Below are 20,155 nucleotides of genomic sequence, written 5' to 3' on the forward strand. Positions count from 1 at the left end.
CCGGCCCGCCTGGGCGGGGAGCACCGAGCAGAGAAGTCGTCGGTAGCCCCTGACGGGCGTTTCTGACAGATTTCGGGAAACTTGCAGTTTGTGTAGCTCCTTCGTCCTCTTCAGACATCGGTCTGTGAATGGAGGTGCTGAAGTGTGTCCTGCGTTTGCACGCGCCTCGCTCCCCGGACTAGACCTGCGCAGGTGTGCAAAGTCCTCGGGACGGCCAGCACAGGCACCCGAGACGGGTCTTCCGTTCCATTTTGTCCGGGACCTGTCTGCAATGTGTAGAGCTCATTAGGCATCTGCTGACACACGTGCGCCTTGTACTTTGCATCCATGCTCTTTCGACGTGGTGGGCTTTCAAAGTATGGTCAGTATAGTTCAAAACCTGCTGAAGAACATCCCACATGAGACACAGTGCGTTAATTTTTAGTAACTTTAAAAGCAGCATATTTATTTGTTTGTTTGTTTGTTTGTTTATTTATTTATTTATTTGTAGTGTTTAGTTTTGAGAGAAAGAGACAGAGCACAAACGGGAGGGTCAGAGAGAGAGAGGGAGACACAGAATCCGAAGCAGGCTCCAGGCTCCAAGCTGTCCGCGCAAAACCCGACGCGGTGCTCGAACTCAGAAACCGCGAGATCATGACCTGAGCCGAAGTCGGATACTTAACTGACTGAGCCCCCCAGGTGCCCCAAAAGCAGTCTGTTTATAATTTAATTATAAGGTTAGGAGTTTTACCTGACTTTTATACGATTTATATCTTTGTATGTAGCATTTCTGTATTTTATATTTTTATTTTTTTTTAAAGATGTTGAGCATCACATGTCACTACATCTCAGTTCTTTTTTCTTTTTCTTTTTTTTTTTTAAGTTGGTTTATTTATTTGGAGAGAGAGTGAGAGGGAAAATTCCAAGCAGGCTCTGCACCATCAGTGCAAAGCTCGATGTAGGGCTCATTCTCACAAAGCGTGAGATATGACCCGAGCTGAAGTCAAGAGTCAGGCTCTCCACCTACTGAGCCGTACAGGCGCTCCGCATGTTAGGAAATAGGACAACTGACGTGGTCTCTTAAACAAGTCAGCATCATGAAAAAAATAAAAGGGGGAGGGAGGCAGTAGATGAAGAACCTTAACAACCACCACCAAATATGGGGCATGGGCCTTAATCGGGTCCTGATCTGTGCAAACCAACTCTAAAAGGTGTTTTGGGGACAACTGGAGAAATTTGCACATGGACTAAGTATTAACGGGTATTAAAGCATCGTTCCTTTTGTTAGGTGTATAATGGTATCCTTACTGGTCTACTTCACTGTATATTTGAAATTTTGGTAATAAATGCACGAGAGAGGCCTAAACAAGGGTCCTCTTGCATTTGTCCACTCCTGTTGATTTCTGGTTGGGCTTTCTCTCTGGGGGAGTAAGCTGATCGAGGAGGAGAGTTTTCACATCGGTACTGAATGTTGCTGGGGGCATAGTCAGAGGCTATTTATCAAAGCTGTATTTAAGTTGCAAGAAAAGGGTGAGGGTACGGTTTATGTTGAGCAGTGGGAGATTGGATAAATGTATAGCCGTATGCTCATTACAAATCATGCTGTCATATCGTATGAAACAACGATATGGGACAGAGCCTGGAGTAGACACCAAGTCGTGTGTGTGTTTGTGTGTGGCGGGGGAGGGGACAAGACTATCGATTATGGTTCGTACATATGCGTGTACATGGATGAAAAGACTGGAAGAAGAAAAACCTATCAACTCTTAAGTAGTGGACTCCTGGGTATTGGGATTTCAAGTGTTAATTATTTCCTTCATAACTCTGTTGCTGTTCACATTTTCTGCAGCACGTATATAATACTTTTGTAACCAGCAAAAAATAAACATAAGGAAGAGAAGTTCTTTTCTCTTACAAGTTAAGTGCTTCTCCAGTCAGGATACTCAACTTCTCAGTTGGGACTTTGCTTTTTCTTTAGACCATAGTTAGGCTTCCAGGAGTTGTGCTTCTGAGGCTTTTCTACGTACTTATTTTCTGAGTTCTTATAAAACCCAAACAGAAAACCCTGTAAGTTTTTAAAAATGAGCTTTGGTTCATTAAAAAATATTTGTAGAGTTTTTTTCTCCTAATTGCAAGTAGCTTTTTTTAATGTTTATGTATTTATTTTGAGAGAGAGAGAGAGTGCAAGTGGGCGAGGGGCAGAGAGAGAGGGAGAGAGAGAATCCCAAGCCGACTCTCTGCTGTCAGTGCAGAGCCCGCCGTGGGGCTGATCCCACGAACTGTGAGATCCCGACCTGAGCCGAAATCAAGAGTCAGACACTTAACTGACTGAGTCACCCAGTCGCCCCAACAGATAGATAGTTTTGACTCTTAATTTGAAAAGTGCGAGAGGTGGTGTGGTTTAGGGGAGGCAGGGGGTGTTGGGAAACGGAGCTGGGAGCCCTTCCGGGTCCCTGCACAAGAGAAGGTGAGCAGCCCCTGTACTGTGGACTCTGTTGTTGCATATTAGGAGTGTCCCATTCCTCTCGCTTCTTGAGTGTCATGGAGTTTGTCTGAAGGGCATCGGCCATCTGCAAAGAGTAAGAAGGCTCCTTGGGCCCCCTTTTCCCTTTGCTTTGCAGTCAAGAGGCGTAGTCGCCCTGGCTTGTTAGTTTGCAAGGATGAAAGCAATTAAATTCTGTTTCTGTACATTAACAGATCATCAGACACTTTTTGAAACAATTGTCAGAAAAATTGTCCATTGAAATTTTAATAGAAGGCAAAGCAATTCACGAGCATTACCACTTGTACCAGAGGGTCGTGTTAAGTGTCCTGTTATTTCTGAGGAGAGGTAACGAGTGAGGGTGTCCTTCTGGTCACAAGATAATGAAATCCACACTGGCTCCGGTGCTTCTGGTGTATTGGATATTTGCATTGGGCTGTGATTGGTCAGGCCTTGACAGTCCCCTTAATTAGGTTGAACCATTTGAAATTGCCAGCCTTGGGCCCCTGGGCCTATGAAAACAGCAGTTTCCTATGGTTCGAGCTAAGCCAGTCCACAGCTTCTCCTGCACTTGACTAGGTCGTAGAATAAGCTGGGCTTTGGTTACTGCAGTTAAAGAACGGGTGTCGTTTTCTTGCTCCGAGGTGCTCGCACATGAGTGAACTTTAGTTTTATTTGTATTTTTTCAAATGTTATTTACTTATTTTAAGAGAGAAAGAGAACACACGTGTGCAAGCAGGGAGGAGCAGAGAAAAAGGGGGAGAACGGATCCCAAGCAGGCTCCGTGCTGTCAGCACAGAGCCAGATAAGGGGCTTTCTCTCCCCGGAATCATGAGATTGTGACCAGAGCTGAAATCAAGAGTCAGCTGCTTAACCGACTGAGCCCCCCTGGTGCCCCACGAGTGAACTATAATCAGCCCTCTGAGTTGGTTTGGTTTATTTCTGTGCTCCTGGACCTTCCTTAAAATTGCTGATGAGTTGAAGAAAACCACGCCAGCCCCCTTCTCTCTGTGGCCAGTGTGGTCCGTCAGCTTTAACATGAGTTTGAAAAACAGTGAACATGAGTTAGGCCTCTGGAAGCTTATTAAAGTATCTTTATTAATTTGTTTTATTTTAGTCTCAGATGCAAACTTCGGTGGGAATTGTACCCACACAAGCGATCACAGCAGGCCCCACTGCAGATCCTGAAAAGCGCAAACTGATACAGCAGCAGCTGGTTCTACTGCTTCATGCTCACAAGTGTCAGAGACGAGAACAAGCGAACGGAGAAGTTCGGGCCTGCTCTCTCCCGCATTGCCGAACCATGAAGAATGTTTTGAATCACATGACACACTGTCAGGCTGGGAAAGCCTGTCAAGGTAAGTGCTGTTTTCTGAAATCCCGGCGGCATGGCTTAGGATGAAATTTGTCTGTAGTGTCCTTCAGTAGCTCTCTCGTGAATGAGGTTCCTAGAACCTACGTCCCCACGCACCAGCCCGTCACGTGCCGCTGGGGCGCTTACCTGCTTGGGACGACGGCGGTTTGGTTTCCTAAGATTCTGTGCGCTTTTACTGGGCCAGGCTGCGCCCTGCCTCTGTTCTCTTTCTCCTTCCTCTGTCACGGAAGACATTTGTCACTTCTTGAGCCCTGTCTTCATCATACGTGTCTAGCTCCAGTTTTCTTCGGGCGGCGCGGCACAGGCACGCACGCACACCTTCCCTGAACCTCGAGCATCGGTCTTGCAGCTGTTTCGTGTGTTCTGGCCGTGGGGCCCCCGCCTCGCTCCTCTGCCCTTTCGTCTTGAGGCCGATCAGGATACCAGCAAAGTCGTCCTAGGTGACGATCCATGACATGGGAAACCGTGTGCACCGTATCATCCCTGCCCCCTCCTGCCTTCTCCTCGAGAAGGGGGTGATTCAGGCGCGTCCTGTGCTCCCTTCCCCCTCTTCTGTGGCGGACGCCTTGAGTCTGCAGAGGAAAGTGTTTCTTACTAACAACTGTGCTTTCTTTCGTCTTTATCCTCCTCTCTGTCTTCTTACTTGTGCTCCTAAACCTTAGGGAGAATCTCTCCCTGACCTCCCTCTCTCCCTTGGTGACATATGTGAGCCCCCGGCATAACCCTGATCCTGATGGAGAAGTAGGGGCGGGCCATGCTGGGCCTTTAGAAAGAAATCACAGTGCCTTAGTACAGAGTGAAAATCAAGACTGAGAGTAACCACTAGGTTCCGTCACTCTCTCAAGTACTTAGAGAAGTGACCGGCGTCCACTTTAGACTCTCCACAGGCTTCTCATGTGCTTCTCTGTATGTATTTCTTGAACTGCAGTATTTATTTAGATGGTTTCATCCTTCAACATAACGTAGAAATTTTATTTTCAATAGTGACACGACGTAATTATTATTTGTCCTACCTTTCATTCCAACCGTTCGGTATTTCAGGTCGGATAGTTTTTGTTTTGTGGGCTGAATCTTACTCACCATCATTCATGGCATTGCTTCTGTGGGAAACTTTTGTTCAGAATTCTCAACAGTTGACTTACAAACTTTTGGAAAACATCCCGTTTGTAAGTTGAGGACTGCCTGTACTGTGTTATGGTTACACATGTTACCATTTTCTTATGGAATCTGGCATTATAATTTAGGTGTAATTGAAAGTGTGACGATCTGGATAGAAAAATAACATCTCGTTGTTTTTCTGGTCATAGTTGCCCATTGTGCATCTTCACGACAAATCATCTCTCATTGGAAGAACTGCACACGACATGACTGTCCTGTTTGCCTCCCTTTGAAAAATGCCAGTGACAAGCGAAACCAACAAAGTAAGTGAGCATTGGGGATAGAGAAGCTCGGAGGTGAGAACAGCTCTTTCTAAAGAGAGTGCGGGAGAGGAGGCAGGAAGCAGGGCAGAAATCACTAGCGCCAAGGGTAGTGGCGAGCAGAGATATGGACGTGGAGCGGCACAGTGACGCCAGGGGGAAGCTGAGCTTAGCGAGAGACGGACCCGTGGTGTGCACGGTGCGCACGGCCATTTTGGAGTTCCGTCCCGGCCCCCGGCACACGCGCACTAGCACCGCACTAGAGTCGGCAGCAGCGGAGCAGTGCCAGGAGGAGGGGCGCTGTGATCGCAGAGAGGACCTGACCAGCCTTCCCCTGTCTTGACAGACACTCAGTTTCTGAGCGTTTGAAGGTCGCGTCACTGTAGTGGCAGTGACTTCAGGGGGTGGGGAGAGAGAGGGGACGCTTACTTTGGAATTGGAAACGCCTTGTCCTGAAGTGAGTCTGGAGAGAGCTGTGTTCTAGAAGAGCCAGGTAGGCAGGGTCAGGGAGGCACCCTCGAGGTTTTCCCTCCTCCGCGCAGAGGCAGTGCCCAGACCTGTTTGTGTAACTAACAGCTTATTCGACACCGATTGAGTCTCTGCCCCAGGACTGGCCGCATCCTGACCATCCCCATCGTTCTGTCGTCTCTCGAGCCTTCTGTGTAGCCCTTAGCCGGTCGGCCTAGCGCCGGTCCCTGCTCAGGAGGCCTGAGCGTGGCCCCCGGGCCCCTGCCATCCGTGGGCACCAGAGCGGCGAGAGGATGAGCATCTCTTCTCCACTTTAAGCCCTTCCCTGTCATTTCAGAGGTAACCTTGTGGCCTTTGGGTGTGTCCCTCAGTTTGGACAGCTAGGACGTGCCCTCCAGTGTCGGGTCGCCCCTCGGGCCGGCGCCGCTCCGGGGACCCGCGGCGCCGCCCAGTCTCGCACATCTTCCTCCATCTCGTCTGCGCCATCTTGTTTGCGCTTGCGTGTTCGTCGCTCTCGTTCTTCTTGATCGTCTTCCTCGACGCCCCGCTGCTGCCTGGGCAGCCTGTGCTGCCGCGTCTCTGGTCGTTTCCTTGGGGCATAGGGCGCGCTGGCCAGCGCTTCGTCCCTAAGGGTGCTGTGGGTGCCACACGGGGAGGCCCCCGCGTCCCCCTCCCACCCACCCCAGAGGGCGGCCCCAGCGTGGGACGGGCTTCGCCTGTGGGCCCGTCCTCTTCCCTCCCTGCGCAAGGACTCGTGCTTAGTTCCCTTTAAAAGACACTTTTCTGAATCAGTTAAATTTGTCTTTGATTGACCACAGTGGGAATTCACACCCAGTTTTCAGGGATCTCTCCTACGTGAAGCCATGTTCCCGCAATCTGGGGCTTTCAGAGGTGTGTACTTGGGACAGGAGTTCTACTGGAATAGGCCGCTTTTTCCTCAAAGTCGGCATAAAACTGTTTTTTTTTAACTAGTATATAGTGGTGGTTACACTTTCTGGTGTTTTAGGACACGTCTCAGTAATAGGGTTTTTAAGTGCCGAGGTAATTATTCCACGAATAAGTGAGGACTTCATTCTGAACTTCTGATTTGGGGGTGTGGCTTTTCTGGGACCTTTTATCTTTAGTATGTGTTGCCATGACAATGTTAAACTTTTGTGATTTCTCTTTTTAAGAAACGCTTGTGTGGTTTTTTTTTTTTTTTTTAAAGAAATGTATGTGGGTTTTTTTTTCAACATCCTTGTAACTGCCTGAATGTTGTGACAATTGATTCAGCGCGTGCTCTGAAGTGGTCAACCACAGCGTTTCTACCAGTCATAACGTGAGGTGTCACCTCGGTGATTTTATAGCATAAAGTCACCGGGAGTATTTACATCAACTTTATGCAAGGTTCTGGTGATTTTTTTTGTAAAAGAAACGAAAGCGCTCATTTAAGAAAGTTTTAAGTGCTTCACTTCAGGTTTCAGCCCTGAGTGTGTTCTTTGGGCTCTCTCTAGCCCTGTGGTTTTCTGAGGGCGGAAGAGTTGATGTGGCGAGTGAGAGATTGTCAGCAGTGTGTTTTCTACAAACGTTTGTTGTTTCTCCTCTCCTAAAGCAAGTTGTGCTCGTGGCGCGTGAACATCGGCGTCGGGCAGTAGAGAGGAAATGCGGATCCAGCCCTCCCGACAGCTCAAAGTCAGGGTCCAGGGTGGAATATATCCGCTAAAATGACATGACAGTCGCACCCCGGAAGGAGCGAGGTCGGGCGGGGTCGGTGGTACCGGCAGTCCTGGAGGGGAGGGTCAGCGCGTGTGGAAGGCGGGGCTTCGTGGAGCCCAGTGTCCGCAGAATAGCAGTGGAAGGACATTCTAGACGGCACACGTCGCATCAGCACAACCAGCGTGGACTCCCGAGTTTCCTGCGCAGGCCAGGTGATTCGGGGAGAGAGGGGTGTTTGTGGCAAAAGGTCAGGGCCCCCGGGCGCTGCCTGAGACCCAGGCGCGTCTGCCACAGCCGCGCTTTCGGGCAGGTTGCCCCCAGACGCTCGCGCAGCCCGCTGCCCGCTTCTTCCATCGACGTCTCTGTTGGCAGGATCTGCCGGCATCCTCTGTGGAGCCGTCCCGGACCATCGGTTGCCTTTTTGGCCTCTGTCGAGATTTTGTTTTGATTTTTCTTTGAGTTGTTTTCTAGACGTTGTGTCATCACCGATCTTGAGCTGTTATCCCTCCCTTATAGAGGTAATCAGGTTTTATGGAATAATTAGGAGTTTTCCAGGTGTATATCTAATGTCAGTCCTGGCATCCGACTTACAGTGAATTCCAGTGCACAGGTTGCACGGAGGACTGGGGCTGTGTGGACACACGACCGAATTCCCTGTTTAAACTCCTGGCGCCTCATCCTTGCGGTTCCTGCTCCCCACGCAGTACAGTCCTCCGACCAGGCTGCACAGGCACTGCGGGCCGGCCGGTTAGAACTTCAGGAACTCGGGCCATCCCACACCTCCCGTATTAAAATCTGCATTTTAACAAATTGCTAGATGATTAGTATTTGCATTAACAGCCGAGATGTGCTGCCCTGCATGCCTTGAAGGGCTGGGTGTCTGTCTGTCCTGGAGCTGTTGAGAAGTTTCGAGTCTTTCTCTGGGGAAATCATGGGGTTCCCCACTCAGAATCCCGCAGGGACTGTCAGAAGAGATGGGACAGGACCAGCCTCAGAGCCAAACCAAACTGGCTCACCGCCCACAGCTGCCTTAGACGCGGGCCGAGCCGCAGTGTGAGGACCGAGAGTGTCTGAGTCCGTAGTCCTCTGGCCTGTTCCTTGAATACCTCCACTGGCTTGACACTCACTACTTGGTCTGGCTGTTTGTTCCCATTTGAAGCACTTCTGATCATGAGAAGCCTTCCTTCCTGGTATCGAGTCCAGATGTGCCTCTTTAAAACTTTTCCTCATGGAGCAGCCTGCTCGGTGCTCAGTAAGTGGTGGTTGAACAGGCCCTTGTTCCACCTGAGAGCTCTTTCAAGATTCTCCGGTACCTCTTTTGACAGACGGCGGTTGGGCTGGAGAACAGAGGCGGGGCGGTGGGACCGGAGTGGCTGTAGGGGCAGAGCAGTGGGCTTGCTCGCCCCTGATTGAAGTACCCAGCCGCCTGGTGATGTATTTCATCAGAGCAGTTTTTTCCTTGCTCTTTTGAACACAGTGTGCCCCTTCTCAGTCATTTGGCTTCCGAAGGAAACGTGTTGCAGAGGCTTTTGTGTTGTTGCCGGGTGGTGGCCGTGCCAGAGGTCTGGCCCTGGGGCTCTGGTGTTGTGTTGTCCCGCCCTGTACCGCGCATGGGAGGATGCCGGAGGGGCGCCTGGCCGGCTCAGTCTGTAGAACATGTGACTCTTGAGGTTGTGAGTTCGAGTCTCACGTTGGGTGTAGAGATTACTTGAAAAAAAAAAAAAAAAAAAAAAAGCGTGAGAGGAAGGCCGTTCCGGTGCACACGACACCTGGAAGGCACCGTGGCCTAGGAACCGCTCTGCGGAGACGTCTGCAGGTCTGAGTAAATTCCAGCACGACGTTTTCCGTAGAAATCTCAGCAGTGACGAGGCAGTCGCTGCTTTGCGTGCTTTGTGGTGTATTTCCCACCACGCCGACAAAGCTTTGGAGTTTGATTTGTGTCAGTTTTCCCTGGATTTTCAGATTGAGTTGAGTTTTGCTGAGAATGACCGGGGACTTGAATGTCCGCCGTGTGCCCTCTGTGGGACCGGTCATCGGAACAGTCTTCTGTTCCCTCTGGGGGAGGACTGCCTTGGACCTACTTAAGAAGTGGCAGGTGGGTCCTCAAAAGAGCCCACTGTAGAATGTGGCCATTTATTTCCTAGGTCGTGGGCGCCCAGGTTAGCTGGGGCAGTGGAGGTGAGGGAGGGTTTTGAAGACGTGCTGCCGGCAGGAGCGCCACACTCAGGTGCTGAGACACCGTGTGAAGTGGCAGATCGCGCGTGAAATACAGCCTTGGGCTCCGAGGAAGGAAGGAAGATGTACAAATGGGGAAAAGAGCACGAGGTTTGGACCTTTAAAGAGGTAGCCGTCAGTAATGTGTGACAGGGCTCAACGTGGAAGGCCTCGTTCTCCCTCGTGCCGATAAACGAGGCGTCGCTGCTTTTGGCGCTCCTGACTTTGGCTCAGTCCCAAGGCCCGCGGCACTGGCAGGGCCCTCGGACGGCCGTCGCCCCGCCGCCCTGCCGCCGTGCCCCCAACTCCGGACTCCGCTAGGGCCTTTCCGGGGCTTTGTGCCGGGCTTTGTGAGCACACTGCCTCCAGGGAGCGGACGGGCTCGGGGAAGACGCGTGTGGTTTCTCCGCTCCAGGGTCCAGAGCTGCCGTTTCCCGTTCCTTAGCGGATTATTAGGTTAATCCGTTCTCTCTGTGTGAGGGCAGACTCGGTGCTCGCGTCCTGGAGCCTAGCAGGGCGCCCCACACAGTCCACACGCACCCTCTGTGCGGTGAGCGAGTGCCCACAAAGAAGCAGAGACCCGGGAGGCGTTGTGCAAGTTCCAGGAAGCCTTGCTGCCGCCCGACAGATGAGGAGAACTTCTGGCAGGGGTGGTAGTGCCTTGAGCTCACAGAATGGGGTTTATGGTCACTTTTACCTGGTGACACCTCTTTCAGCCAGGCACGACTCCTCTAGTAAATGTGTGCGTTCCGTTACCCTGAGGTATCTGTGTCCCACCGTAACGGCATTTGGACTCAAATTGGACCATGCTTACAGGTCGGAGACCTTTTTTTTTTTTTTTTTTTTTTTTTTTACTTATTTATGCTTTCTTTTCCATGCCTCTGGATTGTTAGGATTGTCAGCTACCAGATGCTTACTTGTCTTCTGACAGATACTGTATTTTTGTTTAATAAGAAAATACAGGGGCGCCTGGGTGGCGCAGTCGGTTGAGCGTCCGACTTCAGCCAGGTCACGATCTCACGGTCCGTGAGTTCGAGCCCCGCGTCGGGCTCTGGGCTGATGGCTCAGAGCCTGGAGCCTGTTTCCGATTCTGTGTCTCCCTCTTTCTCTGTCCCTCCCCCGTTCATGCTCTGTCTCTCTCTGTCCCAAAAATAAATAAAAAAAATTTAAAAAAAAAAAAAAAAAAGAAAATACAATAGTGTTTACACGTAGAAAATAAATGCTATTAACAAACACAAAATACAGTGACCATGTCAGCAGCTTCCGTGGGAGGTTCTGGCTTCCCCATAAATGGCCTTTGCCTAACGAGTGGCATTCACCCTAAGGTTGGGGGGAGGAGGCATTTTGGGGGAAGGGATGGCATTTGGGGCCTGATGGATGAGAGTGGAAAAGAGAAGGAAGAAGTCGCTGGTTTTTCACCCTGAAACGGAGGCCACGTGGATAGCGTCTTTCTTTCAGTTCCTCTCCGCAGTTCATCCCTGTGTGCAGCAAATGCAGTCTGGGTCTGTTCTTTACCCCTGGGTGAGATCAGTTCATCATCCTCCCAGGATTACTTTCCTTGTAACATCAGAGGTCTTAGATTTGGCGTGGTCAGTTTTAGGAATATGGTGGGCACGTGTTGAACGTTTGGGGGAGTATTAACTATTAGAGAAAATACTTCTGGAGAAATCATACATGACTTGAGCTGCACGCTTGTCATAAAGTGTACCTTGGGAATCACTTTTCACTTACAATAATGAGGTGCTTGGTGTGCGTGATTTTGTCTAATGAGTGTTAATGAGTTTGAGATCTGAATGTCTTTATTAGAAAAGTTAATAGTATGGAATATGTAATTACCAAGATCTTTTTTTCTTACACGTTTAGGTTTAATTAAAATACTCCGATAAGTAATGTGAGTTGTTTATGTTACACTGTGTTACACTGTTACACAGTGTTATGTTACACTGTGCTTATGTTACACATCGGTTGCACTGATGGTTGAATGTGAGAATATTGTTACACGTAATGGTCTCAATATGAAAGGAGACCTTTGTGGTATTGCTTAATGTATCAAAGGTCATATGTTATAGTATCAGTTATAAGCTACTGTGTATAACGTTACCAAAGTTGGGAGGAGTTGGAAAGAAGGGAAATCTTAAGAAGAAGAATAGATAGTAGCACGTAAAACTTCTGCCTTATGGCAAGTGCCCACCAAATGTGGAGATTGGGGTGGACGGACAGAGGGATGAATTGAACTCCAAGGGGCCAAGGAGATGCAAATTTGGGGTCATCTCTGTTAACTCTGAAGTCCTTGGGAATGGGGTTCTCTGTGTTGCCACAGATTTTTCTTCGGCCTTTTGGGATCGGCCCGGTACATGGAGTACCCAGAGGGGATGCCCTGCCGTCACTAGGCCAGGTGGTGGAAGCTGAGTCTGTGCTGTCCTCAGTGGTGCTGAGGTGACACCTGGGGAAATGCAAATCCACCAAGCCTCCTTCCACCCGTTCTTTTTGGCTACGTCAGTCAGTCGATACAGTTTTTTCTTCAGCATCTTTAGATAGCCAGACCGCTCAGTAGGGGGCCTTCCTGTGTGGGAAGCCGTAGGAAAGACGTGTGGGTTAATGCCACTGTGCACATAGGTTGTGAGGAATTGCGATTTTGTCATGAGATAGATTTTGTCATAGAGTTATTAAAATGAGTTAACAAAACTGACCAACTGGGTATCACTCTGCTCCTTGTTTCATCCTCTGTACCCGTGCAGGTGAGCAGTGCAGGACCCCAGGCAGAGTGGCAGCCACAGGGGCCCCCCTTAGGTCATGTCTGTGGTGGCAGACGAGCTGCCCACACCGCCCCCAATCAGAACACTGTCTCTTGTCGACAACGCGTTTGCTACTCCCCCTGGCACAGACTTCTGAGCGTCTAGATTTCATATGCGATTGTCCTTAAGTGAGCTCTGATTCTGTGGGCTGTTGCCTTCTGACATAGAAAGAAGCTTGGCTTTTCTGGATCTCGTTGCTTCCCAGCTGCTGCTGTGCAGAATACATGACTAGATGAGGGTCCCTTTGTCTGCACAGCTCCTTCCTCGGTAGCCGTGTTCTCTTGCCTCGGGACACGGGTGGATAGTCTCTCGATACAATTGTACTTGCTTCTCGGTAGTTTTTCAGTCACGTGTGGCCTTCTCCTTTTTACTTACCTTTCTTGTTTGTGTGTCTGTTTGTTCTTCTAGCCATCCTGGGGTCTCCAGCTAGTGGGATTCAGAACACGATCGGTTCTGTCGGCACAGGCCAGCAGAACGCCGCTTCGCTGAGTAACCCGAATCCCATAGACCCCAGCTCCATGCAGCGCGCGTATGCTGCCCTTGGTCTCCCCTACCTGAACCAGCCCCAGACGCAGCTGCAGCCTCAGGTTCCCGGCCAGCAACCAGCACAGCCTCAAAGTCACCAGCAGATGAGGACTCTCAACCCCCTGGGTAGGTGAAGGGACTCTCGAGAGCTCGTTCGTCCGGAACAACCCGCGGCTGTTTTCAGTTACTGTTTTTACTTTAAATTCAAATTAATATACATATAAATTATGATGATGATATCTTTTAAATCCTTGAAATAGAAAACTTCTGGGGAAAGGCTGAAGTATGAGTGCTAGGAAGATGTGACAGGCTTGTGAGAAGAAAAGCATTTGCACAGGAGCCGACATTTGATGGCCGTGCCGCTCCTGTCGGGACGGTTTTCACGAAGGGCATTCAGTGGCTCACAGTGCCGAGTCCCACCTGTTAGAGTGCCCTCCTGAGGGGGAGCCTGTAGCCGGTCTGCCGGCTCCCCCCACCCACAGCGCGAGGTGACCGGCCCAGATGTGGGCAGGTTGGCGGGAGTGTCCCCCAGCACCTCCCGTCCCGGCCTCTCTCCCCGTAATGGTGTTTCCTGGTGTCATGTCGGCTCATTGGCCGGGGTATCCCCACAGTTTTTGCCATGTTTGCATACTGTTTGCTTAGCATTTCTCTGTAAATTGACACATTGCTCTTAAAGTCAGGCTTAAGCCAAGCAGTTAGGTCCGTCAGGTCAAGATGGTTGTGTTAGTTTTATTGTTTTCCTAACAGAGTAAGTCTTTTAACCTTAAGAATGACGATTAAAAACAACTCATTTATTGCTTTTTGGAGGGGGGGAAAAAACCCAACTGCCCTAATGCACACTAACTTCTCCCGGCCGGGAGACTGGGTTGGAGCCCTCAGACCTGAGTTCTAAAGTGACTCCACTCCTACTTGAGGATATAATGTGGGACAAGACCTGTAACCTCTCTCTCTGTCAACTTTTTCTTACTTTAACGGGAACCCTGTACACAAGTGTTTTCACGTGCACGTTACTTCTTTGATTTTATTTTCCGATAGAAGAAAAGTTGACCCAAATCTGTGTGACACAGGTCAGTTTAGTTGTTCGGGGCATGGTGTTAATGAAGCCGGCGTAAAAGTCTGAGGCTCGGAGGGGATCGCTTATAATTTGCGTCACAGCCCTAGAGCGCACCTAGGGCGCCCGCCGGCCTCGACGCACGCCTCATCTGGGTTACTTAAAATGCAGTGAGGAGGAGACTGCCGCGGAACTGGTTCAAGTTGATGGCTGTTACCGGAGAAACAGCTTCCAGAGTTCCTGCCGTAGTGGTTATTGTCATAACTCAGGAGAATGACTTACTTACACGGTGATTTGTCTGTTACCGGAACTGTGAGGGGTGGATTATAATTTACGACTTGGTGGATTTCTTTCTGTCTTTAAAGGAAATAACCCAATGAACATTCCAGCAGGAGGAATAACAACAGATCAGCAGCCGCCAAACTTGATTTCAGAATCAGCTCTTCCAACTTCCCTCGGGGCCACAAAGTAAGACCCCCGTTTCAGTCGGCTCCTCTCTGAGCGACGGTCGCACACGCAAGTGGGTTGGGAATCACAAAATTGGGGTTCTTTCTAAATGGGTGACGGTGAAGATAGCTTAAATGGCAGGGGGCAGGGGATTGCTAAAAGTCACATGTGGTTGAAAAGCCTCACGTAAATGAGGCGTAGGTGGACTGAGTGTCTTGTTTTTCCCCAGCCCACTAATGAACGACGGCTCAGGCTCTGCAAACCTCGGGACCCTCAGCACTATACCCACAGCGGCACCTCCTTCCAGCACCGGCGTGCGGAAAAGCTGGCACGAACATGTCACTCAGGACCTGCGGAGCCACCTAGTGCATAAACTGTATGTGCCCGCCTCACCCGTGTTCACATATGACGGGAACATGTCATGGCTGACAGCAGTGCGACAGCTGTGCAGTTTCACTGATGTCCGATTTAATTCCTGAGTGGTCCCCTGGGCCCCAGGTGACAGACAGTGCCCTAGCAGCTGAAGAGGGTCGCATGCTTATTTAGGGATCCACAGCCACTGCCGGCAGGCCACGGAATCGCAGCCCCTGCAGCAGGGCCTGTGCTGTGACCCATGTCGCAGAGGTCGGGACTCCCAGTGTGGCCAGACCTTCTGTCCTCTGAGCTCTGGCATGCAACGGGGAGCTGGGATTAGTTCAGAAGCTTTGCCTTGTTTTAGGGCTCAAGATTATAATCATGGAGGCCCCAGATAATCGGGGGAGTTTGAGCCTGGTGAATACAGAGGACACGATAGTGCCACCATACAGTGTGGTAACAGAGAGGAAGTCAGCAGTTCACTTTCTCAGGCTAGTTCAGTTAAATCAGAGGTGAAGTGGGTCAGTCTGATTCCCTTGGAGTGGTTTTGTTTGCCTTTCTCTTTTTAGTGAAAATTGTTTGGAGAAACAGTTGTATAAAATAACAAGGTACTGATGGTATACCGAAAGTCTGTTGACGGAGTGTGTTGTCTTTCCAGGGTCCAAGCCATCTTCCCAACCCCTGACCCGGCAGCCCTGAAGGATCGCCGCATGGAGAACCTGGTGGCCTATGCTAAGAAAGTGGAGGGGGACATGTATGAGTCCGCCAACAGCAGGGTAGGGTGCCATACGTGTTCTAGCTGCACAGCACCTGCAGTAGATAGAACTGCATCCGTCCGGCTCATTGTCTCGAAATAGGGGAATCTGCTAGTCAGGTCGACTCATCACCTCGGGGATGCTGACCAGAGAGACATCCCAGATAGGACCTGAGACCCCTGTACCGCTCTCTTGTTTGACTACAGATGTCACCGCTACAGTGGTGACCGGGGCATGGACAATTGTGTTTTATCCTTGGATGTGCTCCACAGTGGGCACTCTTTATAACGCTCGTACTGTGTCACTGCCGGTGTCGAATATCCAAGAAGTGATTCGACTGTGGAATGAAATGTGACGTGCGTTCAGTTAGGACTCCCTGCCTGATAAGTCCTGTCATGTCACGAGGTGTTCGCCATGAAGTTGGGCCTTAGGTGTATCGGTTAGAAGTGCCGGATACTGGGGGCGCCTGGCTGGCTCAGCTGGTAGGGCACGTGACCCTTGATCTCGGGGTCGTGAGTTGGAGCTCCCCGCCCCCGTCAGGACTAGAGCTTACTCAGGACTACAAAACGGACCAGAAGTGCAGAATGCTTACCTTTGCCAGTGTCCCTAATGTAAAAGTTCATTAGTTTGTTAGAACATCTAACACAGATCATTGGGGTTTTTACAGCTTTCACTGTCTAACATTGAATGTTATCATTGCTCTTCAGGATGAATACTATCACTTACTGGCAGAAAAAATTTACAAGATACAAAAAGAACTAGAAGAAAAGCGGAGGTCACGTTTACACAAACAAGGCATCCTGGGTAACCAGCCCGCCCTACCAGCCCCCGGGGCACAGCCCCCTGGGATTCCGCAGGCACAACCTGTGAGGCCTCCGAGTAAGGACTTTTCTTTCTGCCAGCCCTTAGTCTGCTGGCTTGTTCTTCCCTTTGTGTTTGGGGTGTAGTTCCTAGCATGTAGAATTATGTTCTCAGGGAGCCCGTGCTTTGGAAACAGTGGTAGTGGCCGTGGCCTTCCGCCTTAGCCTGTGTTTGGACGTTGAGTCTCTCGTGGAGGGACCCTTTTAAGGGTGTGCTGGCCTCAGAATGCACAGTGCTTTTAGACCCGTTGATTGGTTTTCCCTTTAAGTTTGAAGTTCTGAAGATAAAATTCTTTATTCCCAAATGAGGGATTATTTTAAATGACTGATTTTTTTCTGCCATTCTAGATGGACCCATGCCCCTGCCAGTGAATCGCGTGCAGGTTTCTCAAGGTATTGAACTATTGTTGTGAATCCTATTTTGGTTTAACGTTGAATAGTCACAGAGTTCATTCGCTTCTCCTCTTCCCCTCTGTGTTTCTTTATAGCTCCTTGTTATTCCCTCTGTTCCTTTTGCTGATGACCAGAATTCAGTTCCACAGGCAGTATGAGTATCTGTGGTGTTTGGAAGCTAGAAGACCATAGGAAAGTTCTCCAGGGAGATAGGAAATGGGATTAGGCTTTTTTTTTTTTTTTTTTTTTTTAAATGGACAGGAGGGTCTATTTCTCTTAGGAAGAGTCACCTCAAGAAGCATTGCAGGTGGGGGAAGGAAACATTTGTGAATGTTGCAGAGGAGAGCATGGAGCCGGCCAGGAGCGGGAAGGTGGTGTGGGCAGAAGAGCGTGTGTCTGTGCTCCTCGAGAGGCTGGGGCGCCGCAGCCAGTCTGGACTCGACTTGAGGGTCTGTGGTGTTTGTGGCGGAGGCGGTCTTTGGAGTTCACGGAGAGGGGCATTTCACAGCTTTTACAGCTCTTGTCCAGTTGGGACTGGAACAGTAGGATATTTTTCCAGGTTTTGAGAAGAGGTGGCGACTTCCAGGGGATTCCACAGCAAGGCCTTGCAGCTGTGTGCAGGGTCGTCTGAGACAGGAGAAGAGGTCATTGTAAAAGCTGTTGGCAACCTCGGGGCGCCCGGCTAGCTCCGTCGGAGGAACTTGAGACTCTAGATCTTGGGATCATGAGTGTGAGCCCCACGTTGGGTGTAGAGATGACTAAAAAATAATGATCGTAAACTTGAAAAAGTTGTGGCCATCTTCGTGCATAGTGGAGAGACCCAGGAGGTACACTGATGATCCGGAGAAACTTGAGGGACTTGTTTTGATGGACCAGTTAGGAGTGAAGGAAACCGGGAAGCCAGGGAAATGGAGCGAGGGAGTGTAGCCGAGTGCTGCGTCGGACGTGACGTGGAAGGTTTGGCTGGTTTGGGATCTGATGAGGGCTTTTGAGCAGGATATGGAAGGAGGAGTTTTACAGCACAGCACTCACACCTTCCTTACCAGCACCTGTGTCTGTGTGAAGAGGGAGCCCTTCATGGTACTGTTTCTCAGTACTGCCTTTTTCTCTTACTCACTTCATAAAATCCTCAAGGAGAGAGGGAAGCTTACAGCCTTCCTAGAAAGCCCCCCTGGCCCCGTGCTGGCACGTGGTTTTTAGGGTGACATTTCTAGGTGTCCTCGAAGGTAATGCTGAGCGAGGCACATGTTCTCTGAGACGTTGTCCTGGCCACACCAGTATTAAGGCAGCATCTCAAGGATTCTGCTTGAGCCCCAGTGTCAGCCCTAAGACTTGCTTGAACCAGCCTTTATGTAGAGCTCAGAGTTGCCAGAGTATTGTGAGAAATAAGGAAGAATGAGACTCTGTGGCCCGGAGATGCTTAGTGGCCAGTGAGGTGTCTTTCATTGTGTGATACTCCTGTGGCTGTGAACACCCCTGGGAAGGTGAAGTAGCCACGGAAGTGAGAGCTTCCCAGTCTGTAGAGAGGAGGCGGGGAATGAGAATTGCTGGCCCTTGGGCACTTTCTAAACACTTAGCACACTTGCAGGATTAAAACCATATTTCGAGTCTTCTCCCAGATTCTAACAGTAAGGGTAAACCCAGCTGAAGAGCCAGGAGGCCTGGGATGATGAGGATGGCCTTCCTGCAGGAGAGGAGACGGGGGCCACTGTTCCAGAAGGTGTTAGGGAGATTGGCTCCGATGGGTGCCCGGACCCTGGCTCACACGTCCCCTATGGATGTAGGTGTACCTTCCTGGCACCGCCTCGTTCACGGGTGCTTTACCTGACTTTCTCCCTTTGTCTCCTCGTGCTACCCTCCCCACCCTCCCCAAACCGCTCTCACCACCACCACCACCACCACCACCACCACCACCACCACCACCACTGCACTGGTGCCGTTTTTCCGGATTTGAAAAGTGGTACAGCACCATCTTTTCTGATTCGCTGCGTGATTTTTCTTTCTGTTGTGTGTATTGCATACATGTTCCACTCTGTTTCTCTTAGCATTTGGCAGGTTTGTAGCTCTTATTTTCCTGTGGGTACTTTTTCTAATGAACCGTTGTGGGTACGTTTACAGGGATGAATTCATTTACCCCAATGTCCTTGGGGAACGTACAGTTGCCGCAGGCTCCCATGGGACCGCGTGCAGCGTCCCCCATGAACCACTCCGTCCCGATGAACAGCATGGGCTCCGTTCCAGGGGTAAGTGCTTCTGTTGGCCTCAGCTGTGCTGAGGAGGCCTTGCTCGGGTAAGGAAAGTTCTCTGCACAGTGAAGTTGTAGGTCAAGAATCCCCTGGTGCTTACTCCTTTGGTTTTGGCTGTGGTTTATTTACTTCACATCTCTCTGCCTCTTTTTGGTCTTCATTACTACAGCGAGAATTATTTGACCGTTATTTATTTTTGTTGGGATGATGAATTAATAGGGACTTGAGACTTTGCGAGAAGACATGTCTGAGATTGGAGCTCGCAGCCTCCCACAGTTGCAGAGAGGTGCTTGACAGCATCTGTGGTCTCCTAGAGCTTACTCTCCTGAGGCTGCCTTCTTAATGCTTCAGAGAAGTCGTAAAAGGCATATTTTGAACTTTAAATTATGGCATGCTATTGATTTCCCTTCAGAGATAAATTTGCAGCTGGCTCCTCAGAGACCTTGCGTGAGAAGGCAGGGGGAGGGGAGATTCGCAGAGTTCTGTCTCTTCTAGTTTATCTTGAAGACTCTGGCCCTCGTCCTCTGAACTCTCGACGATGCTTGTCTTTTAGATGGCCATTTCTCCTTCCCGAATGCCCCAGCCTCCGAACATGATGGGCGCTCACAGCAACAACATCATGGCCCAGGCGCCTTCGCAGAACCAGTTCCTGCCTCAGAACCAGTTCCAGTCCTCCGGCGGGGCGATGAGCGTGAGCAGTGTGGGCCTGGGCCAGCCGGCGGCCCAGACGGGCGTGCCGCAGGTACCGTGCCTGGTGATGGAGCCCCAGCCTCCTCCTGACCTGAGCTAAAGTTCCACAGTACACACTTGCATGTGACTCACATCTCTCGTTTCCCCCCGCCTCCCGTTTTGTTGCGTCATTTTTACTCTCTTCAGAATTACTCTTACCATCTCTGGGTGAGCTTCCCACAAAAGTGGAATGGGTCGTCGTCTTTTGGTTCCTGGTCTTTGTGTTCTGGTTTGGGGTTGGGTTTTTGTTTTTTTAGCGTTTATTCGTTTTTGAGAGAGCGAGAGAGAGAGAGAGAGAGAGAGTGCAGGCTGGGATTGGCAGAGAGAGAGGGAGACACAGGATCTGAAGCAGGCTCCAGGCTCTGAGCT

The 20,155-nt window shown here is 50.2% G+C and overlaps 1 protein-coding gene across 2 annotated transcripts in view; it reads left to right on the plus strand.

The window, feature by feature from the left end:
* CREBBP (CREB binding lysine acetyltransferase) overlaps window positions 1–20,155 on the plus strand; it is a 126,026-nt gene that overhangs the window by 69,168 nt on the left and 36,703 nt on the right. For both annotated transcript variants that reach the window (XM_078440146.2, XM_078440148.2), the window contains 10 exons: window positions 3,579–3,819; window positions 5,144–5,257; window positions 12,835–13,077; window positions 14,368–14,470; window positions 14,679–14,825; window positions 15,462–15,579; window positions 16,266–16,437; window positions 16,767–16,811; window positions 18,930–19,054; window positions 19,611–19,799. In XM_078440146.2, coding sequence (XP_078296272.2) covers window positions 3,579–3,819; window positions 5,144–5,257; window positions 12,835–13,077; window positions 14,368–14,470; window positions 14,679–14,825; window positions 15,462–15,579; window positions 16,266–16,437; window positions 16,767–16,811; window positions 18,930–19,054; window positions 19,611–19,799 — 1,497 coding nt within the window. The remainder of the gene's footprint in view (window positions 1–3,578; window positions 3,820–5,143; window positions 5,258–12,834; window positions 13,078–14,367; window positions 14,471–14,678; window positions 14,826–15,461; window positions 15,580–16,265; window positions 16,438–16,766; window positions 16,812–18,929; window positions 19,055–19,610; window positions 19,800–20,155) is intronic.

This window comes from Panthera onca, chromosome E3 (genome assembly GCF_046562875.1).
Source record: "Panthera onca isolate mPanOnc1 chromosome E3, mPanOnc1 haplotype 2, whole genome shotgun sequence".
Lineage (NCBI taxonomy): Eukaryota > Metazoa > Chordata > Mammalia > Carnivora > Felidae > Panthera > Panthera onca.